This window comes from Lipotes vexillifer, unplaced genomic scaffold (assembly GCF_000442215.2).
Source record: "Lipotes vexillifer unplaced genomic scaffold, Lipotes_vexillifer_v1.1 scaffold1186, whole genome shotgun sequence".
NCBI classification, from domain to species: Eukaryota; Metazoa; Chordata; class Mammalia; order Artiodactyla; family Lipotidae; genus Lipotes; species Lipotes vexillifer.
The window spans coordinates 1,434,480-1,449,916 of record NW_006785484.1 but is presented as its reverse complement, the minus strand read 5'-3'; the positions used below and the strand labels follow the sequence as shown (position 1 = coordinate 1,449,916).

Genomic DNA, 15,437 nt, shown 5'->3' with positions numbered 1-15,437 from the left:
TGAATCTCTTTTTCGTGAGTGCCACCAAGAAGGCTTTTATTCTCCCCAGTGGCTTAAACCTGTAAACATATGAAGACGGAGCCACTGAGGTCATCTCTCCGTGATGACAGAAGAGCATGCATCGGAGATACAGGGCACCACTGCCTGGAGCCTTAGACTAAAGCCAGCACAGAAGACGGCATCAGAAATAAATCCAAGTGACACTGCGTGAGCCCCAAATCCAGCCTGCCTGCAGCCAATCCTGCTTCTGAATGCTCAGTTATTACACACCAATAAATTTCCTTTTCAGCTGAAACCAGTTACAGGAGAAATTTGGGGCCAGTTATTTGTTTTGCGTTTTTTTTTTTTTATATCATATTCAATAGAAAAGTATCTTAATATCTTCAGGTACAGACATTTAAAAAATATTCACCTCCTTCACTTGACAGACATCCTAAAGGATTTGAGTGCTTTGGGTCAGCTTTCATCAGAAACTCATAAAATCTCTGTTAGATACAGGATCTGCTGCTGCCAGCTAATGCAGCAACAGAAGGGTATCTTTGATAATCATCATCACCATAGCAACCACATACTGAGCACTTAAAAATATCAGATACTGTGCTAAGCATTTTACATATGTAATCCCATTATTCTTCATTTCTCTAGGAACAGGAGAGTAAAGTAGTTAAAATGCAGACTCGAGAACCCAAACACCCGAGACGTGAATCATTTTTCTGCTGATTTTTACCAGCATGACCTTGTTTAACATCTCTGTGCCTCAGGTTCCTTGTCTGTGAAAATGGGACTAATGCTACTGCCTGCATCATCAAGCTGTGAGGACTAAATAGGTTAATATCCACAATATGCTTAGTGCAATGCTTGGCACACATAAAGCACTACTTCTGCTAATTTTTCTTACAACAGTCCAACAATGTAGGCATCGTTATATTCATTTTCCCAACAAAGAAACTGGTCTTTATTGGTCCTTACAGAAGTCTTTTTGTTTGGCCACCAAGATGGCTATTTAAAAATGTGGTTCTTATTACTGAGGCAAAATTCTGTAAGAATAAGGACTCTGACACCCTCATCTTTGTTTTTTGGACATTGCCCAGTACAGAGTCCTGCCAGTGACCGATAATGGGATGTGGACAAAATAATTGAAAAAATATACACAAAGAATATAAAGAAAGGCAGCCAACTGGACTAAGAACTGTGGCCTAAAAGTCAAGAGTCCTGGGACATTGTATTAGTTATCTATTGCTGTGTAACAAATTTCCCCAAAACTGAGCAGCTGAAAATAGCACACAGAGATCACCTCTCAGTTTCTATGGATCAGGGATTCATCGCTTAGCTGGGTGCCTGGCTCAGGATCTCTCATGAGGCTGCAACCAAGGTGTTGGTGAGGATGTGGTCTCATCTGAAGGATCCAATTGTAGGTCCACTCACGTGAATGGGATTTAGTCCCTCCACGGCTATGGGCCTGTGGGCCTTGGTTCTTGACTGGTTGTTGGTCAGTGGCCTCCCTCAGTTCTCTGCCCAGCTGCAGCTGGCTTTATCAGAGCAAGCATGTGAGAAGAGCCAGAGAGAGAAAGACAGACAGAGACAGAGAGAGAACCAGTGAGAAAGAGGGCAAGCAAGATGGTAGCCACAGTCTTTTGTAACCTACACAAAGGTGACATCCTATCACTTCTGGCATATTCTATTCATTAGAAGAATGGCACTGGGTCCAGCCAACATTCAAAAAGAGAGGATTACACAAAAACATGAATACCAAGAGGCAGGGGTCACTCACTGGGAGTCGATTTAGAAGGCTGCCTACCACAGACATGGAATTGAAATGGATTCTGTTTTGCTCTTTGACCCTCACTGAGTCAGCTGCTCTGCACCTTGATTCTCCTCTCCATTAAAGCTGTATTAAAATTCCCCAAGATCCCTTGCAGCTCAACCTATGATTCTAGGAGGTCTTAAAAAGAAACAGAAAGCACACTTCAAAGCCACAGTTAATTTCAAAACAGCTCTACAAGCTCACCTGCAAAAATTAAAAAAGGTTTTAACCTTTCCCCCTTCTGTTAACATCACATCTCGTGGACTCCTGTGTCAAGGACTGTGGTGAAGGAAATGCTAGAATATGCCATTGGCTCTAAGGCAAGAGGAGATTGGAGGAGGAAAGAAAGTGGCTGCTGCAGTTTTATGCCCATTTGCAGCATTTGAGAAAGAGGGCACATGAGTTTCCAAAATTTAATTGAAATGGAGAGTTTTATTAGTTTACCCTGAAGTGTCAATAAAAAAATGGTGCATGGCAGATGGCTTTTCTGTGATCGCAACAGCATCTGTCTTGAGGTTAATAACCCTTTTGCTTTATTGACTTACTGGTGAACGCTCTCCGGTGGTATTCAAGATTGTTTAGATGTTTTCTTGACCGTTATTAAAAAAAAAAAACTGTCTGCTACTGCTTTTTTATCTACTGAAGAAATGTCATTTTTTGAGCAATGTATTGAAAACTCTTTCAACCCATCACAGAAACTAAGACAGAAACTAAAACCACATTTAAACAATTTAGTGATGTTGTAAAAAATACCCCCGCCATATATAGTTACTAACTTTTTCTTCAGGTTGAAGAAAGGGAACACATTGTTGAAGACTGTCCAAACTCGGGAGTGTAAACCTCCGAAGGAAAAGATGAGATCTTCTTTCCTACTATTAGTTAAAGGGCTTTTGTCAGCCCTCACAGAGCCCTACTCATTGATGTTTCCATTCCCCGAGGAACTGGCTACAAGTTGGTGGTCTGTGGACTGGGGTTTGCAGATGCTGGTTGTTCATGCCTTATTGTTCTGTTCTTAACGGATTTTAAATTTTTGAATGATTTGGAAACATTTAAAATTGGAAGATTTCAAACTGAAAGAAATTCAATTTCTGGCTTTTTTTGGACAATCCGAAGCCTCAGCAACTCTTACCCAAATTCCAACATGACAACTGCTGGCTGAAGCCAAGGGTCATTCCTTCCTTGACATGGGGCACGTCCTTGACTGTCACTGACACCTCCCTACCTCCCAAGTGTTCTAACAACTACAGTGTTAGCCTAAAACGAAAGATGACTAGAAATCCCTCTTCTGTAAAAGCCTCAGGGGCTTGACCATTAAGGAGACAATAAACTGTGGTGAACCAGGGAGAACTGCCACGTCTATCCAGGGCAGCTCCTCCTCGCCCGGCCTGCTTTGTTCATTTTTGGGAGCTCCACGGGAGGGAGACATCTGGGTTAGACCCAGGCCTAGCATTTCTGGTCTGAACGCACCTTGGCTCGGGGTAAGATTATCTCATTCACCATGATGAGGACCAAAGGCATCAGATAATAGCGTGATGGCTTAACCCATTTTCTCTGCCTTCACAATGGCTTTCCTCTCGGTCTCACGTTCATCTGTTCTCACATTACTTGGACCTTAGAGCAATTACACCTGCCACTCTTGACAGAGGAGTACGTTATTGTCTTTGTGCTGTCTTGGTTTTGTGTTAATAGCAGCTGTAACGCCGAAATTAACCCATATTTTACACTTACCCCTTGTCCTGCGTGGCACACAGCTGTCATTAAGTGCACAGAATGAAGATGTGTAAGCACCCCGTTGTGTAAAATTTAGAACTTGTGCAGCGTGTTACTTTAGTTCCCCCATTCCTGTGTTTGTTTCTTTTTAAAGACCGCCATAAAATGTTACAAACACCAGTTACTAGGTAAGGAGCAATTCAAATTCCATGGACAAATACCATCTAAGTTGCTTGAGGGATTTTGTTTTTCCCTTCCATGGTTTTTCAAAGGCCTTCTAGAATGGTCCAGACTCAAGGCAAATAGGTAATTTAAAACTTTCAGGGAAACCTGTATTCTATGTGATACTTGATGCTATCAGTCCCTACATATTTATATTGGCTCCAATAAACTATTATTTAACCTGAAACTAGCATCGTATACTTTGAAAGGCTGAAAGCATGACTCATTATTTACATCAAGGCCTATTTAAACTCTAGTGTTTTATAGCATTTCATCAATTCCTCCTCCCCACCCCATTCCAAATCAGATTAAATGATACAAAACACCATTTCTGTGAATGGGGGTCTCTTTTTTTTTTTTTAAGATTGTTTTCTGCTTTTTTATTACATCAAAAAGTCTTCACTATCATTTGAACTCAAATGTCATGTCATGCTGATGGCTGAATATTTTACAGTAACCATGGCAATTTAAAAAAAGAAGTAGAATCTCTTCCCATCAAAAAAGAATTCTATCTTCAAGTGCATTTTTCTCCCTCACTCCCCCAGAGAAACCCACCACCTTCATCACTGGCACCTGACAATCCCATCTGCATTCAACAGAGCCTAATTCTCCATTAGTCCCAGTGGACATAATGCCTGGGACCCATACGGTAACTTAGGAGCCCAAGAAAACATTTTCATTTCTTTTAAAATCAAAAAAAATACTGAATGTACTAAACCAGCTTGAGTTACATTTGTCTTTATGCCAAGGCAGTCATAAAATATACTTTTCAGTATGTCTTATGCAAGAAAAGTTTCAGGAAGACAAAAGTGCTCAGCGACCATGAAAATCACCATACGGTGCTACATTCAGGGTAAGTATGGAAGTCACTTAGAATCAATCCACACAATAGCATTCACGGTCAAAACGGTACAAATGCAATGTTACTTAGTTATATGGCCTTGAGCAACCACTCTGAGCCTCCATTTTTTCATAGGACGAATCATAATAGACACTATTTAGTGAGTCCTTACCCTGTCCCAGGCCTGTTGGGGAATGCTTGGCATTTGCTATCTCATGTAATCTTTTGGCCTAGCAGCCCCAGACAACGGTTCTTGTGCAGCAGCTAATATAATTGTCAGGACAGAACAAGATCACGAGGAGAAGCAGTGGACTCAGCGCTGCACTTACCAGCAATGTGGTCTCAGCAAGGTGTCCCTCCTCCCAGAGCTTTCCTCATCTGACAAACGGGAATCACAAAAGAATCAGTGTCACAGGGTTTGCAGAGGGTGTGTTAGTTAAGGCATGTCAAGGGCTCTATCGGGTGCCTGTGGTTTCGTAAATGCTCCCTAAGTGGTTCTTATTATTATCCTTCTCTAAAAGGTGACCTTCCCCTACCCTCCACCATTGCTAAACTTCCCATCAATGGAATCATACACAACATACTCCTTTGTGTCTGGCTTCTTTCACTCAACATTATATCTGTGAGACTCATCAGTTTTCTTGCATGTCACTGTAATTTGTTCTTTTTTATTGTTGTGTAGTATTTCATTTTATGAATAGACCACAATTTATGTCTCCATTTTCCTGTTGATGGAAATTGGGTTGTTTCCAGGTTTTGGCTATTAAGAATAAAGTCACTATGAGCATTTCTGTATATGCCTTTTGATGGACACAAACTCTCATGTCTATTGGATCCCTACCAAGGAGTGGAATTGCTGGCCCATAATAAAGATTGAGCACTAGGGGGTGCCAGATTGCATGGTGGGTCGGGCTGAGAATACAAGAGTGAGCACGAGATCGAAGTGGTCCCTGACTTCATCTAATGAGGAAGACATACCAACAATCTGCACAGATAACTATCAGCGTTTTAGCCACGTGTGCTGCAAAGGAGAGGCACATGGGCTGTGAAGGTAACTGGGGGGATTAGATCTGGCGAAGGTACGAGTCCCATGACCGAAGGGAGCATGACAAACCTGGGGAACTGGAACAAGGTCAGTGTGGTTAGTGCAGAGGTGAGCGGCAATGGAGAGGCAGGCAGGGTTCACACTAAGCCGGCCAGGTGAGCTGTTTTCTTTTCTATGACTCCTACTGAGGAGGCTTTTTTTTTTTTTTTGAGGGGAGGAGAATCAGATTTGTAGCCTTAAAACATGTATCTGGGGGCGTCCCCGGTGGCGCAGTGGTTGCGGGTCCGCCTGCCGATGCAGGGGACAATTTATATAAAAAAAAAAAACGGAGGTCTGTCGAAAGTGATTCCCCCTCACAACCACAAAATAATAACAATAATAGTAATGGCAACAACAACAATAATAGTAACACCATCACCAGCATTTTTAAAAAAAAAAAAAAAAAAAAAAAAAAAAAATGTATCTGGCTACTGGGTAAAATAAATGAATAGAAGGGAGTGTGTCAAGAAGGACAGAGTCAGGGAGCCTCATTAGAAGAAATGAGCAACAGTCCACATAAGCCATCATGGCCACTGGACCAAGGTGGTAGAGACCACCATGGAGATGTGGACCAAATCAAGAATCAGCTTGGACACAAGTTTCACCATATTTAGGGGCCAGTTTAGCTTAATTATAGTTCTTTTGCCTCTGCCAGCTACTGCAATTGGAACTTCATAAGTTTGAGCTGAATGGTTTAAGATAATAATCAGTAGATTATTCATTAAACCCAAGTTTTCCACTGCCAATTGTTTTCCACTGCAATCACATCCTGAGCAGGATTTAATTCCATTTCCTAGTACATCTGCTCATCTACATCTGTGCCCTCATGGGTTTTGTTGACATCTACCAGACAAACTCTACCAATGATTCCAGTGTTACCACAAACTGCGATACGACTGTGAATATTAGACATATTATCACAAAAGAAATGAGAAATTATGACTAGCATTCACTGTCCGTTTCCAACAGAAATGACCCTTCCCCATGTACCCAATATTACTGTGCACAGTGGTGCACAAGGCCAAGTTCAAGATTCCAGACGTTCTACAGGCATAACCAGAGACCTTCCTTCACCTTACAGGACTGCACTGAAATGGGTTCCCACTGAAATGGGTCTTTTACGATGGCTCATACACCAAGGCCATCACTACTCTGTTCTCTAATTCCTACCCATTTCTAGGGGAAATTCTGAATTTGGACTTACCTATGGGCTGTCCTTGGATCTAGAGGGATTGCTGGAAGATTCTACACTTGCATATCAGTATTGCAATCAAGTGTTTAGGTGCACAGATTGAAGCCTCACTGCCTGGGCTTGAGTCTTGGCTCCCCTACTAAAGACTGTGGGGCCTTGAGCAGGGCACTTAATTTCTCTGGGCCTCCTTTTTGTCGTCTGTAAAATGGAGACGGTGATAATAAAAGCCTGTGCCTTATAGGGTTGTGAGGACTGAGTGAACATATATAAAGTGCTCAGACCATGCCTATGGATGTTGGCTGGTTATCATCAGCCTCCCTCTGATTTCCTTCCACTGGACTGAGGTTAACTATTAAGTTGCTACAAGAATTGGCCATGTGAATTCTGCTCCTGCATTTCTTCTGAAGCAGGTGGTGAAGTTAACATCTACCCCACTACTCAGTCAATGACCAATAGGGGAAATTTTTTTTTCAGGGTTTACTCCTTTGAAAAACGTTTTTTTCCTTTCTCCTGAGATACTGGTATGTATCACTCTTTCTAACGTGGTATTTACTCATCATTTCTCTTTCTTTGCCTTAGCTGCCAGAAGCTCAGAGCATGTTAATCTAACGTGCAGATTCTGGGCCAATTTATTTACTTTTCTCTTTCTTACTCATTCCCATTCTTTCTTTTCCCTCTTCTTCTAATGTTATGTTTATATTTTATACATACATACACATATACATTTACATGAACATTTGAGAAGCTATCTGAAAGTCTTTTTCATCAGTCAAAGGATACAAAATCACCAACGAAAAGAAGTCTCAGCAGTACAGTCTTATGCATTCATTAACAGCCCATTTGCTACCTAAGCTGTAAGACTTGGGGCAAATTGCTTATCCTCTATAAACCTTTTACCACACCTGTACCATGAGGGGTAATAAAAGAATCTATTCCAAAGAGTTATCATGGGAAAGGAATTAATACATAAAAAGCATTCAGAACAGTGCCAGCATGTAAGCCCTCAATGCTCGTTCTTAGTATCATTAGAATTAATCTCAGGCATCAGAATGCAGGCTCTACAAGAGAACTAGTTACTGAGAAACACCTACAAACAAACAAGCCCTAATTACTGTCATCCAAAATTTTTATACCAAATCTTTAAACCAAATTTCAAGTTCTGCCCAGTACGGATGTATGTGCGTGTGCATTTGTGTGTCTGTGTATCTGTGCGTATCTAATCTTCAATAAAGAATTGTGGGGCTTCCCTGGTGGCACAGTGGTTGAGAGTCCGCCTGCCGATGCAGGGGACAGGGGTTCGTGCCCCGGTCCGGGAAGATCCCAACATGCCGCGGAGTGGCTGGGCCCGTGAGCCATGGCCGCTGAGCCTGCGCGTCCGGAGCCTGTGCTCCGCAACGGGAGAGGCCACAGCAGTGAGAGGCCTGCGTACCGCAAAAAAAAAAAAAAAAAAAAAAATGGAGAGTTAACAATACTCAGTTTTATGTCAAATGACACAAAAAACTTTTGAAAGTGATGCTGTTAAATATCAGTAACAACCTCACAACACACACTTCTTTCCGGTTTATTTGTGCCATAACTAACACAGTTTTATAAACACTTGTTATTGTGAGTGATTTCATGTTAGCATGAAGGATTCACACTGAATATAACATTGAAAGTAAACAGCTATGCACCCACAACCCAGGCTCCTGTCTTTGCCTCCCCAGTCATATCTTCTTCCCCCTCCAGAATTAATCACTATTCTGAATCTTTTTTCTATTATTTATTCCTCAAGGAAGAGCTTTTATAAAATGTAAATTAATTGTGCGTTTTTCCGGTTTACTGTTCATATAAGCACCATGTCATCCTTTTCCTTCACACGGACCCTTCCCCTGCTGTGCTTCTTTATCTCTTGCCCCTTGATTTTTCCATCATTTTCTCTCCTGGATCCCTTGCCATCTACTCCTACATGGATTTATATATTCCCTGATCTTAAAAATGAAAACAAACACAAAAAACGTCCTTCCATCGACACAGTAATGGCATTAAATGATAGTCTATCTCCTTCCTTCCACTATTAACTTTCTTGTAAAGATACTTTTCACTTCTGCCTCCAAATCTCAATCACCACTGCTTAATCTTTTATAATCTGTTTACCCCCAGCAAGCAGGACACTTCTAGCTACCCTCACCCCTAAGCAGGATGGGTCAGTCTTCTTTGATGCTCCGGTATCTTGTTACTCTTTTCTCCACTATAACTGTGCGTTGAGGATTCTCAGTTGGTGTTTGGTTTCTCCCTCCCAACCCCACACAGACTGAATTACTGGAGCTGAGATAGTTCTTTAGCTGAATCACAATCACCTGGAGGGCTTGTTTAAACACTGGGTTCCACCCCCAGTTTCTATAGATAGTTGTTGAAGGCAACTATTCTATCCATCATCTCCCTCAGCATCATGCCCAATGGAGAAAATGATTTTTCAGGGTTTAGTCCTGCGAAAACCTTTGCATCTGTAAGATGTGTAAGATTCTACACGCCCCCCCTCACTACTGCAGCCTCTGTCTCCTTTGATAGTTCTTTTTCTCCCACCTGCATTCTTTCCTAAGTCCTCTTCTCTTCCATTACAAAGCTACCTGGGCTGTCCAAGGTATGGCCCACTGACCAGCAATATCAGAATAATCTGGGAGCTTATTAGAAATGCAGAGCTCCAGGCACCAGCACGAAACCACTGAACCAGAATCTGCGTTTTAACAAAATCCCCCAATGATGTGTGTGTGCTTGAAACGTTAAGAAGCACTTCTCTAGGATGAAAATGGTCCTAAAATATATCTCCCCAGTCCTGCATGGAGTGGAGACAGCCCCAGGTTCACGTCGAATCTGGGAAGTAGGGGCTCAAACGCAGACTCCCGCCTGTATCCTATAGGCCTGTTCCCCTCTAAGCCCTGACAGCGCGTTGCTTGCCCGGGCCTGGTCGGTCAGCCGTCTTCCGCAGGCCCCAGGACGGGTCGCTGGAGGCAGGGGTCCCCAAACCCACTCTGGCTCCGTAGGCCTCGACCTCGGCCCACCTGTCTTCCCAACTTTAGCGTTATGCCGCCGCCGTCTAGCGGCAGCTCTACCCAGAGGCAGCAGCGTCTCAGGTTTAGCCCCGGGAAAAAGAAGTTTCAACCTACCTTTCCAAGAGCCAAGTTTACATCTGCACAGGGCTGGCGTCCTAGCAACTCCAAGTGTCCAAAGCCAAACTCATGCTCTTCTCTCAGTCTCCCCTTTCCTGCTGGATAGACCAGACACTTCCGACTTTCCTGCCTTTGTTAACCATTCCACGGGCTTCCAGGGGTCCCCCAGGCTTCCGGGGGGCGCACAGGCTTCCGGGGGTAGCAAAGCCGAGCGTGCGCGGGCGCCCGGCAAGTATGCAAATGAGGGGAGTGGGCGGGGCGAACTGGTGAGCCGCTGTGTCCAATGGGTGAGCGGCTGAAGATGCCAGCTGGAAATGTGGTCCCAATGTTTGGCCAAACTGCATTTATGTGAGAGCTCCTGATTTTATTGTGGCAAGACACTTTAAAAAGATTTTTTTTTTTTTTTAACTAGGAGCGCCAAATAAAACATATTGCAGGCTGTACTTGGCCTGTGCTCAAAACCAAGTTCTCTTTGGTTTCTCCTCCTTCCTGAACCTTCATCTCTCCAATCACTGTCAAGACCTACGTCTCTCACCTTCTCTCCAGGTCCTAGCTTACTTTTCTTTCTTCTCCTCTGCCAACTGGATCTATGCACCAAAGAAAGTGCAGTAACATCTGGTATCCCTTCCTCCATCACTTTGTAGTAAAACCCACCAAACAACTGCCAAATTATTCTAAAATATTGTTCCAATCATATATACCACCTTTCTATTCAAAGCCCTTGAGAAATTCCCCCTGGCCTCCAGCTGTCAAAACTCTGTATCAAATGGCAACCCTCCCCAACACCCTCCAACCCCCCATCCCTCCCCTAATTAGACGTGGTTTTGAGTAGAGCTCTTAAGGCTTGGATAAGCCTAGTGGTGGTTGTGGAGATAGAAAGAAATGGACAGATTTGAGAAGTATTTAAAAACTAAAGTCAGCAGCACGAGCTCCTAAGACCCTCACTGCAGAGCAAATTATCTATTATTTACTTCCTATCAATGCCTGGATAAGACGTAGCATATTGTGCACATGAGTTTGCAAGCCAGCAGCCTGATGGTCAATTTTGTTCTACAAATATCTTTCGTTTAGCCTGCATTGCTTTAAAAAAAAAAAAAAAGTTTCTAAAACTAGTAATTGTATATAAAAATCAGGATTACTGTCCAAAAAAAGTGGTGACAAATCCAGATCAAAACTTCTACACGGGGCTTCCCTGGCGGCGCAGTGGTTGAGAGTCCGCCTGCCAATGCAGGGGACACAGGTTCGTGCCCCGGTCTGGGAGGATCCCACATGCCGCGGAGGGGCTAGGCCTATGAGCCATGGCCGCTGAGCCTGCGGGTCTGGAGCCTGTGCTCCCCAACAGTGAGAGGCCCGCGTACTGCAAAAAAAAAACAAAAACAAAAAACAAACAAAAAAAAAAACTTCTATGCAGCTGGATTTTATCTGATACAGTACATTCAGTTCATAGCCTTCACCTTAGCCCAATGAATTTACGAATAAAAATAAGAAAAGGCTAACGGGCACTTTAGGAATGAATTTAAAATGGGAATCAAATATTTCTGACGTCCTCCGTAAGTTTACTTCACAGGTACACTTTAAAAAATAAGGTATAAAGTTAGCAATAATGTATCCCCCTCCCTCCCCCCATTAGATGTTTGGTTTTTTTGTATTAGGCTTATTCACTAATGTGGTTACAAAATTTTCAGTCCTGGCCAGTTTATACAACTCAGTTTCTGGCACATAAGTCAGATGAGCCTTCATTGCTAACATTTCTGAAAGGTTCAATTTTAGCCAGCCTCTGGCTGGATCTTCCAACTGGCCCTTCAGATCCATCCATTCACCTCCCCCAGGCCCCACAAAAGACCGACTTCTATGGACTACCTCTGGATTCCCAATGGGTTTGGCCAATGGTGGACACCAGCTGGCTTTTGGAAGGAGAATGAGGTCAGGGTGTCCAGTCCCCTGGCTCTGTCACTGCAGGGATGTCCCTGGCTGGCTGCGCCCCTCTTCAAATGAAGGCAGCCCTTCCCTGGGCTCCAGAGTGAAGGGGGTGGCTGCTCCCTCCCCACCAGCCTCTGTGGGTACGAGACACTCCTAGTGGCTACCCTCCACCTTTGGAATCCTGGCTCAAATTTTCTCCAACTTTTCTAATTTGAGGGTGTTATCTATTTCCTGCTACAATACACTTCCCCAGTCTCACACTTCTAACCAAATGCACAGAAGAAAACATATCCTTCTAAGCGTCATTTTCTAGAATTTGAATATCACTCTTTGGGAAAATTTGCAGCAATTTAAAAGTTTGCCTTGGGCTTCCCTGGTGGCGCACTGGTTGAGAGTCCGCCTGCCGATGCAGGGGACACGGATTCGTGCCCCAGACCAGGAAGATCCCACATGCCGGGGAGCGGCTGGGCCGGTGAGCCATGGCCGCTGAGCCTGCGCGTCCGGAGCCTGTGCTCTGCAACAGGAGAGGCCACAACAGTGAGAGGCCCGCGTACCACAAAAAAAAAAAAAAAAGTTTCCCTTTAAGTCGTGAAGAATTTTAGAATTATATATTCTACCTTTAAGCCTGAATTGTTTCTAAACGTTTAACCAAAAAGATACATATGCAATGCTTAGCCTTGAAAGTGAAAACAATGACATTTCCTCTAAAACTATGGACATTTAATCCTGGAAGTATCCTCACTTGGGTATGATTCCTCCATTGGTATTTTGGCATGTCAGTGCCACCTGCTGGAAAGTTAATACAATTAGGTCTTCTAAATCCCAAAACGGCTCTTTTGCAGGGGCAGTAGGGAGTAAATGTACTCTTTAAGGAAAAAAGCCTTATTTTTAAACACACAGCTGCTTAACTTCCACATGATTATCAATACAAACCCCAGTTAATTACAAAGCACTAAAATAAAATCTAAAACTTATAATTTAAAAAAACCCAAACATCTCTTTCTATTGGTATATCTCTGTTGTTCTGCTGTGTATGAAGTTCAACATGCCTCACTTGTCTCAGCATCATCTGGACTCTTAAACCAAGATCTATATGTGAAATACATATGCTTAGATGTAATATATACTACACATATTTAAAGAAAATATATACATATGTTTTAGTATATGACAAAGTTTTAGTTGTGAAGTGAGTAAAAGTAGACAGATGTAGGACCGGATCTTTCTGTAGTGCTTTTACCATCTCTAAGTGGCAACTGAAATAGACATAGTAGATAAACAACATGACACATGTTAACTGTTAAATTTTCTTATAATAAAAATTGCACAAATATTCTAAATAATGTAGAAACGTAAACGATTGCTTAACTGATTTTAATAACATGACATAAAGCCCCTACACTTCATATAACTGTTATGCAAAATACATAGATGAATACTGTCTTCTTTTAAAAATATAAAATAAATAAGCAAGACATGTGAAAATAGGCGTTTCCATTAAATAAATGAAAATTTTAAAAAAAGTTTTGCTTTCCATATCATTTGAAGAAGGGAAATTATCATTTTAAACAATATTCAAGTTTATTAAACAAATTAAAAAAAGTATTATAAAATGTTTAACTTTCATCAGCTTCAAGGTTTATGTTACTCCCAAATTTTGCATATAACTGAACTTTCAAATCTGCTAACACCCGCTGAATTGATTCCACTCTGGATTCTAAGGCATCAATTTCTTCTTGCAAATTTTTCTGGAAAAAAAAAATTAGTTTAAATTAATTCTCTTCAGTTAGATGATTTCTGAGCATCTGTGGATGAAATAATATTTGGGAAGAATTTTAGGTCAAAAACTTTCTAAACTTGGACAGGCAGCTAAATAACACTGATAATTAAATCTAAACCAAAAGTCTGAATGTGGGGCATTTTTCATTCATGATCTACATTTGCTTACTATAGAATAAATCAAGCTTTTCTCAGTTTTGGCTGACTTAAAAAACAGAATAAAATAAAAGAAAATTAATTCCTAAATTATCATATCCTAATAAAGAAAGAATGACATTCAAACATTTAGGGTAAACAGTTTACCACAGGCCTGGCTCCTGACACAGCCTTTTCCAACTTCCCACAAAAATAACTATGGAACTAGAGGAAATGATAAAAATTCACACACTCACCAAGGATTAAAAGTAACAACTTATCGTCAAAACCTGGCAGAGGGCTTCCCTGGTGGCGCAGTGGTTGAGAGTCTGCCTGCCGATGCAGGGGACACAGGTTCGTGCCCCGGTCCGGGAAGATCCCACATGCCGCGGAGCGGCTGGGCCCGTGAGCCATGGCCGCAGAGCCTGCATGTCCGGAGCCTGTGCTCCGCAACAGGAGAGGTCACAACGGTGAGAGGCCCGCGTACCGCAAAAAACCCAAAAAACCTGGCAGAAATTTCCCTAACTACGAGGCCCCTGGAGTTAGACTTTGAAAGAGCAGTAATGAGAGCCTCAATTATGAAAGAGCAGCTCTGCCACACAAAATGCATGGAATGTCAGAAATTCCTTCCTGGCCAGGATCAAAAGGATTTTTCCTAAACATGACAAAGAAAAAAATGGAATCACACAAATAATATATGTACCCATTAATATCAGGAACAAAAGAAGAATGCCTAGTATTGACAACGTTATTATTTTAGAAATCTGGCCAGTGGTTCTCAAAGGGTGGCCCCCAGATCACCTGGAAGCTTGTGAGAAATATGAATTCCAGGGCTCCACTCAGGCCTCCTGAATTAGAAATTATTGGGGTTGGGCTCAGTAATCCGAATTTTTAACAAGCCCAAATGTTGTCAATGAATCCATACTCTCACCCGGGAATTACACTTCTCTGATTATTTCCTTAAAAGAACTTCCTACACGTGAACAAAGGTTTAGGTTTAAGAATGCTCACCACAATATTCCTATAGGAAAACAAGTTAATGTAACAACAGGAGGACAGTGGGCTGAATCAATGTCCACCAACATGACATTGAACAGTCATCAAAATTGATGTTTTTAAATCACGTGTAGCTGGCCTAGAACAGGCTCCCAGTGAAGATCTGCTGGATAAATGAACATTAAATGGAACAAGATAATACCCAACTAGGACATTAAGTGACCAAAACGTGAAGCAAAAATACACAGAGAAAGAGGAGGAGAGAACATAAAAGAAATACATGAAAATGTTTATTATGGATGATTATCTCTGGGTAGTGGGATTACGGGTGACTTTTCTACTTTATAATATTCTGTACTTTCTAAATACTATTAACTTAGAACACAGGTTCTGGAGGCAAAGAGGATTCCCTCTGTCATTCTGAGGAAGTCCCATAACCTCTCTAAGCCTCCATTCTTCAACTCTCAATTGGGATTCCCAGTATTATCCCATAGAGTCATTGTTAGGATTAAACAAAATCATGCTTACAAAACATTCAGAGCAGGCCTGGGACATTGTAAGAATGCATGAAATATTAGCTATCATCCCTTATTTTCCCTACCCCT

The 15,437-nt window shown here is 42.1% G+C and overlaps 1 protein-coding gene across 1 annotated transcript in view; it reads right to left on the bottom strand.

Annotated features, from left to right (window-relative positions):
- Window positions 1–13,280: 13,280 nt before the first annotated feature.
- The window catches only part of PFDN4 (prefoldin subunit 4), a 10,482-nt gene continuing 8,325 nt past the window's right edge, over window positions 13,281–15,437 (bottom strand). The window contains exon 4 of the mRNA XM_007457605.1: window positions 13,281–13,670. Within this exon, the coding sequence (XP_007457667.1) occupies window positions 13,539–13,670 (132 nt within the window). The 3' untranslated portion in view covers window positions 13,281–13,538. The remainder of the gene's footprint in view (window positions 13,671–15,437) is intronic.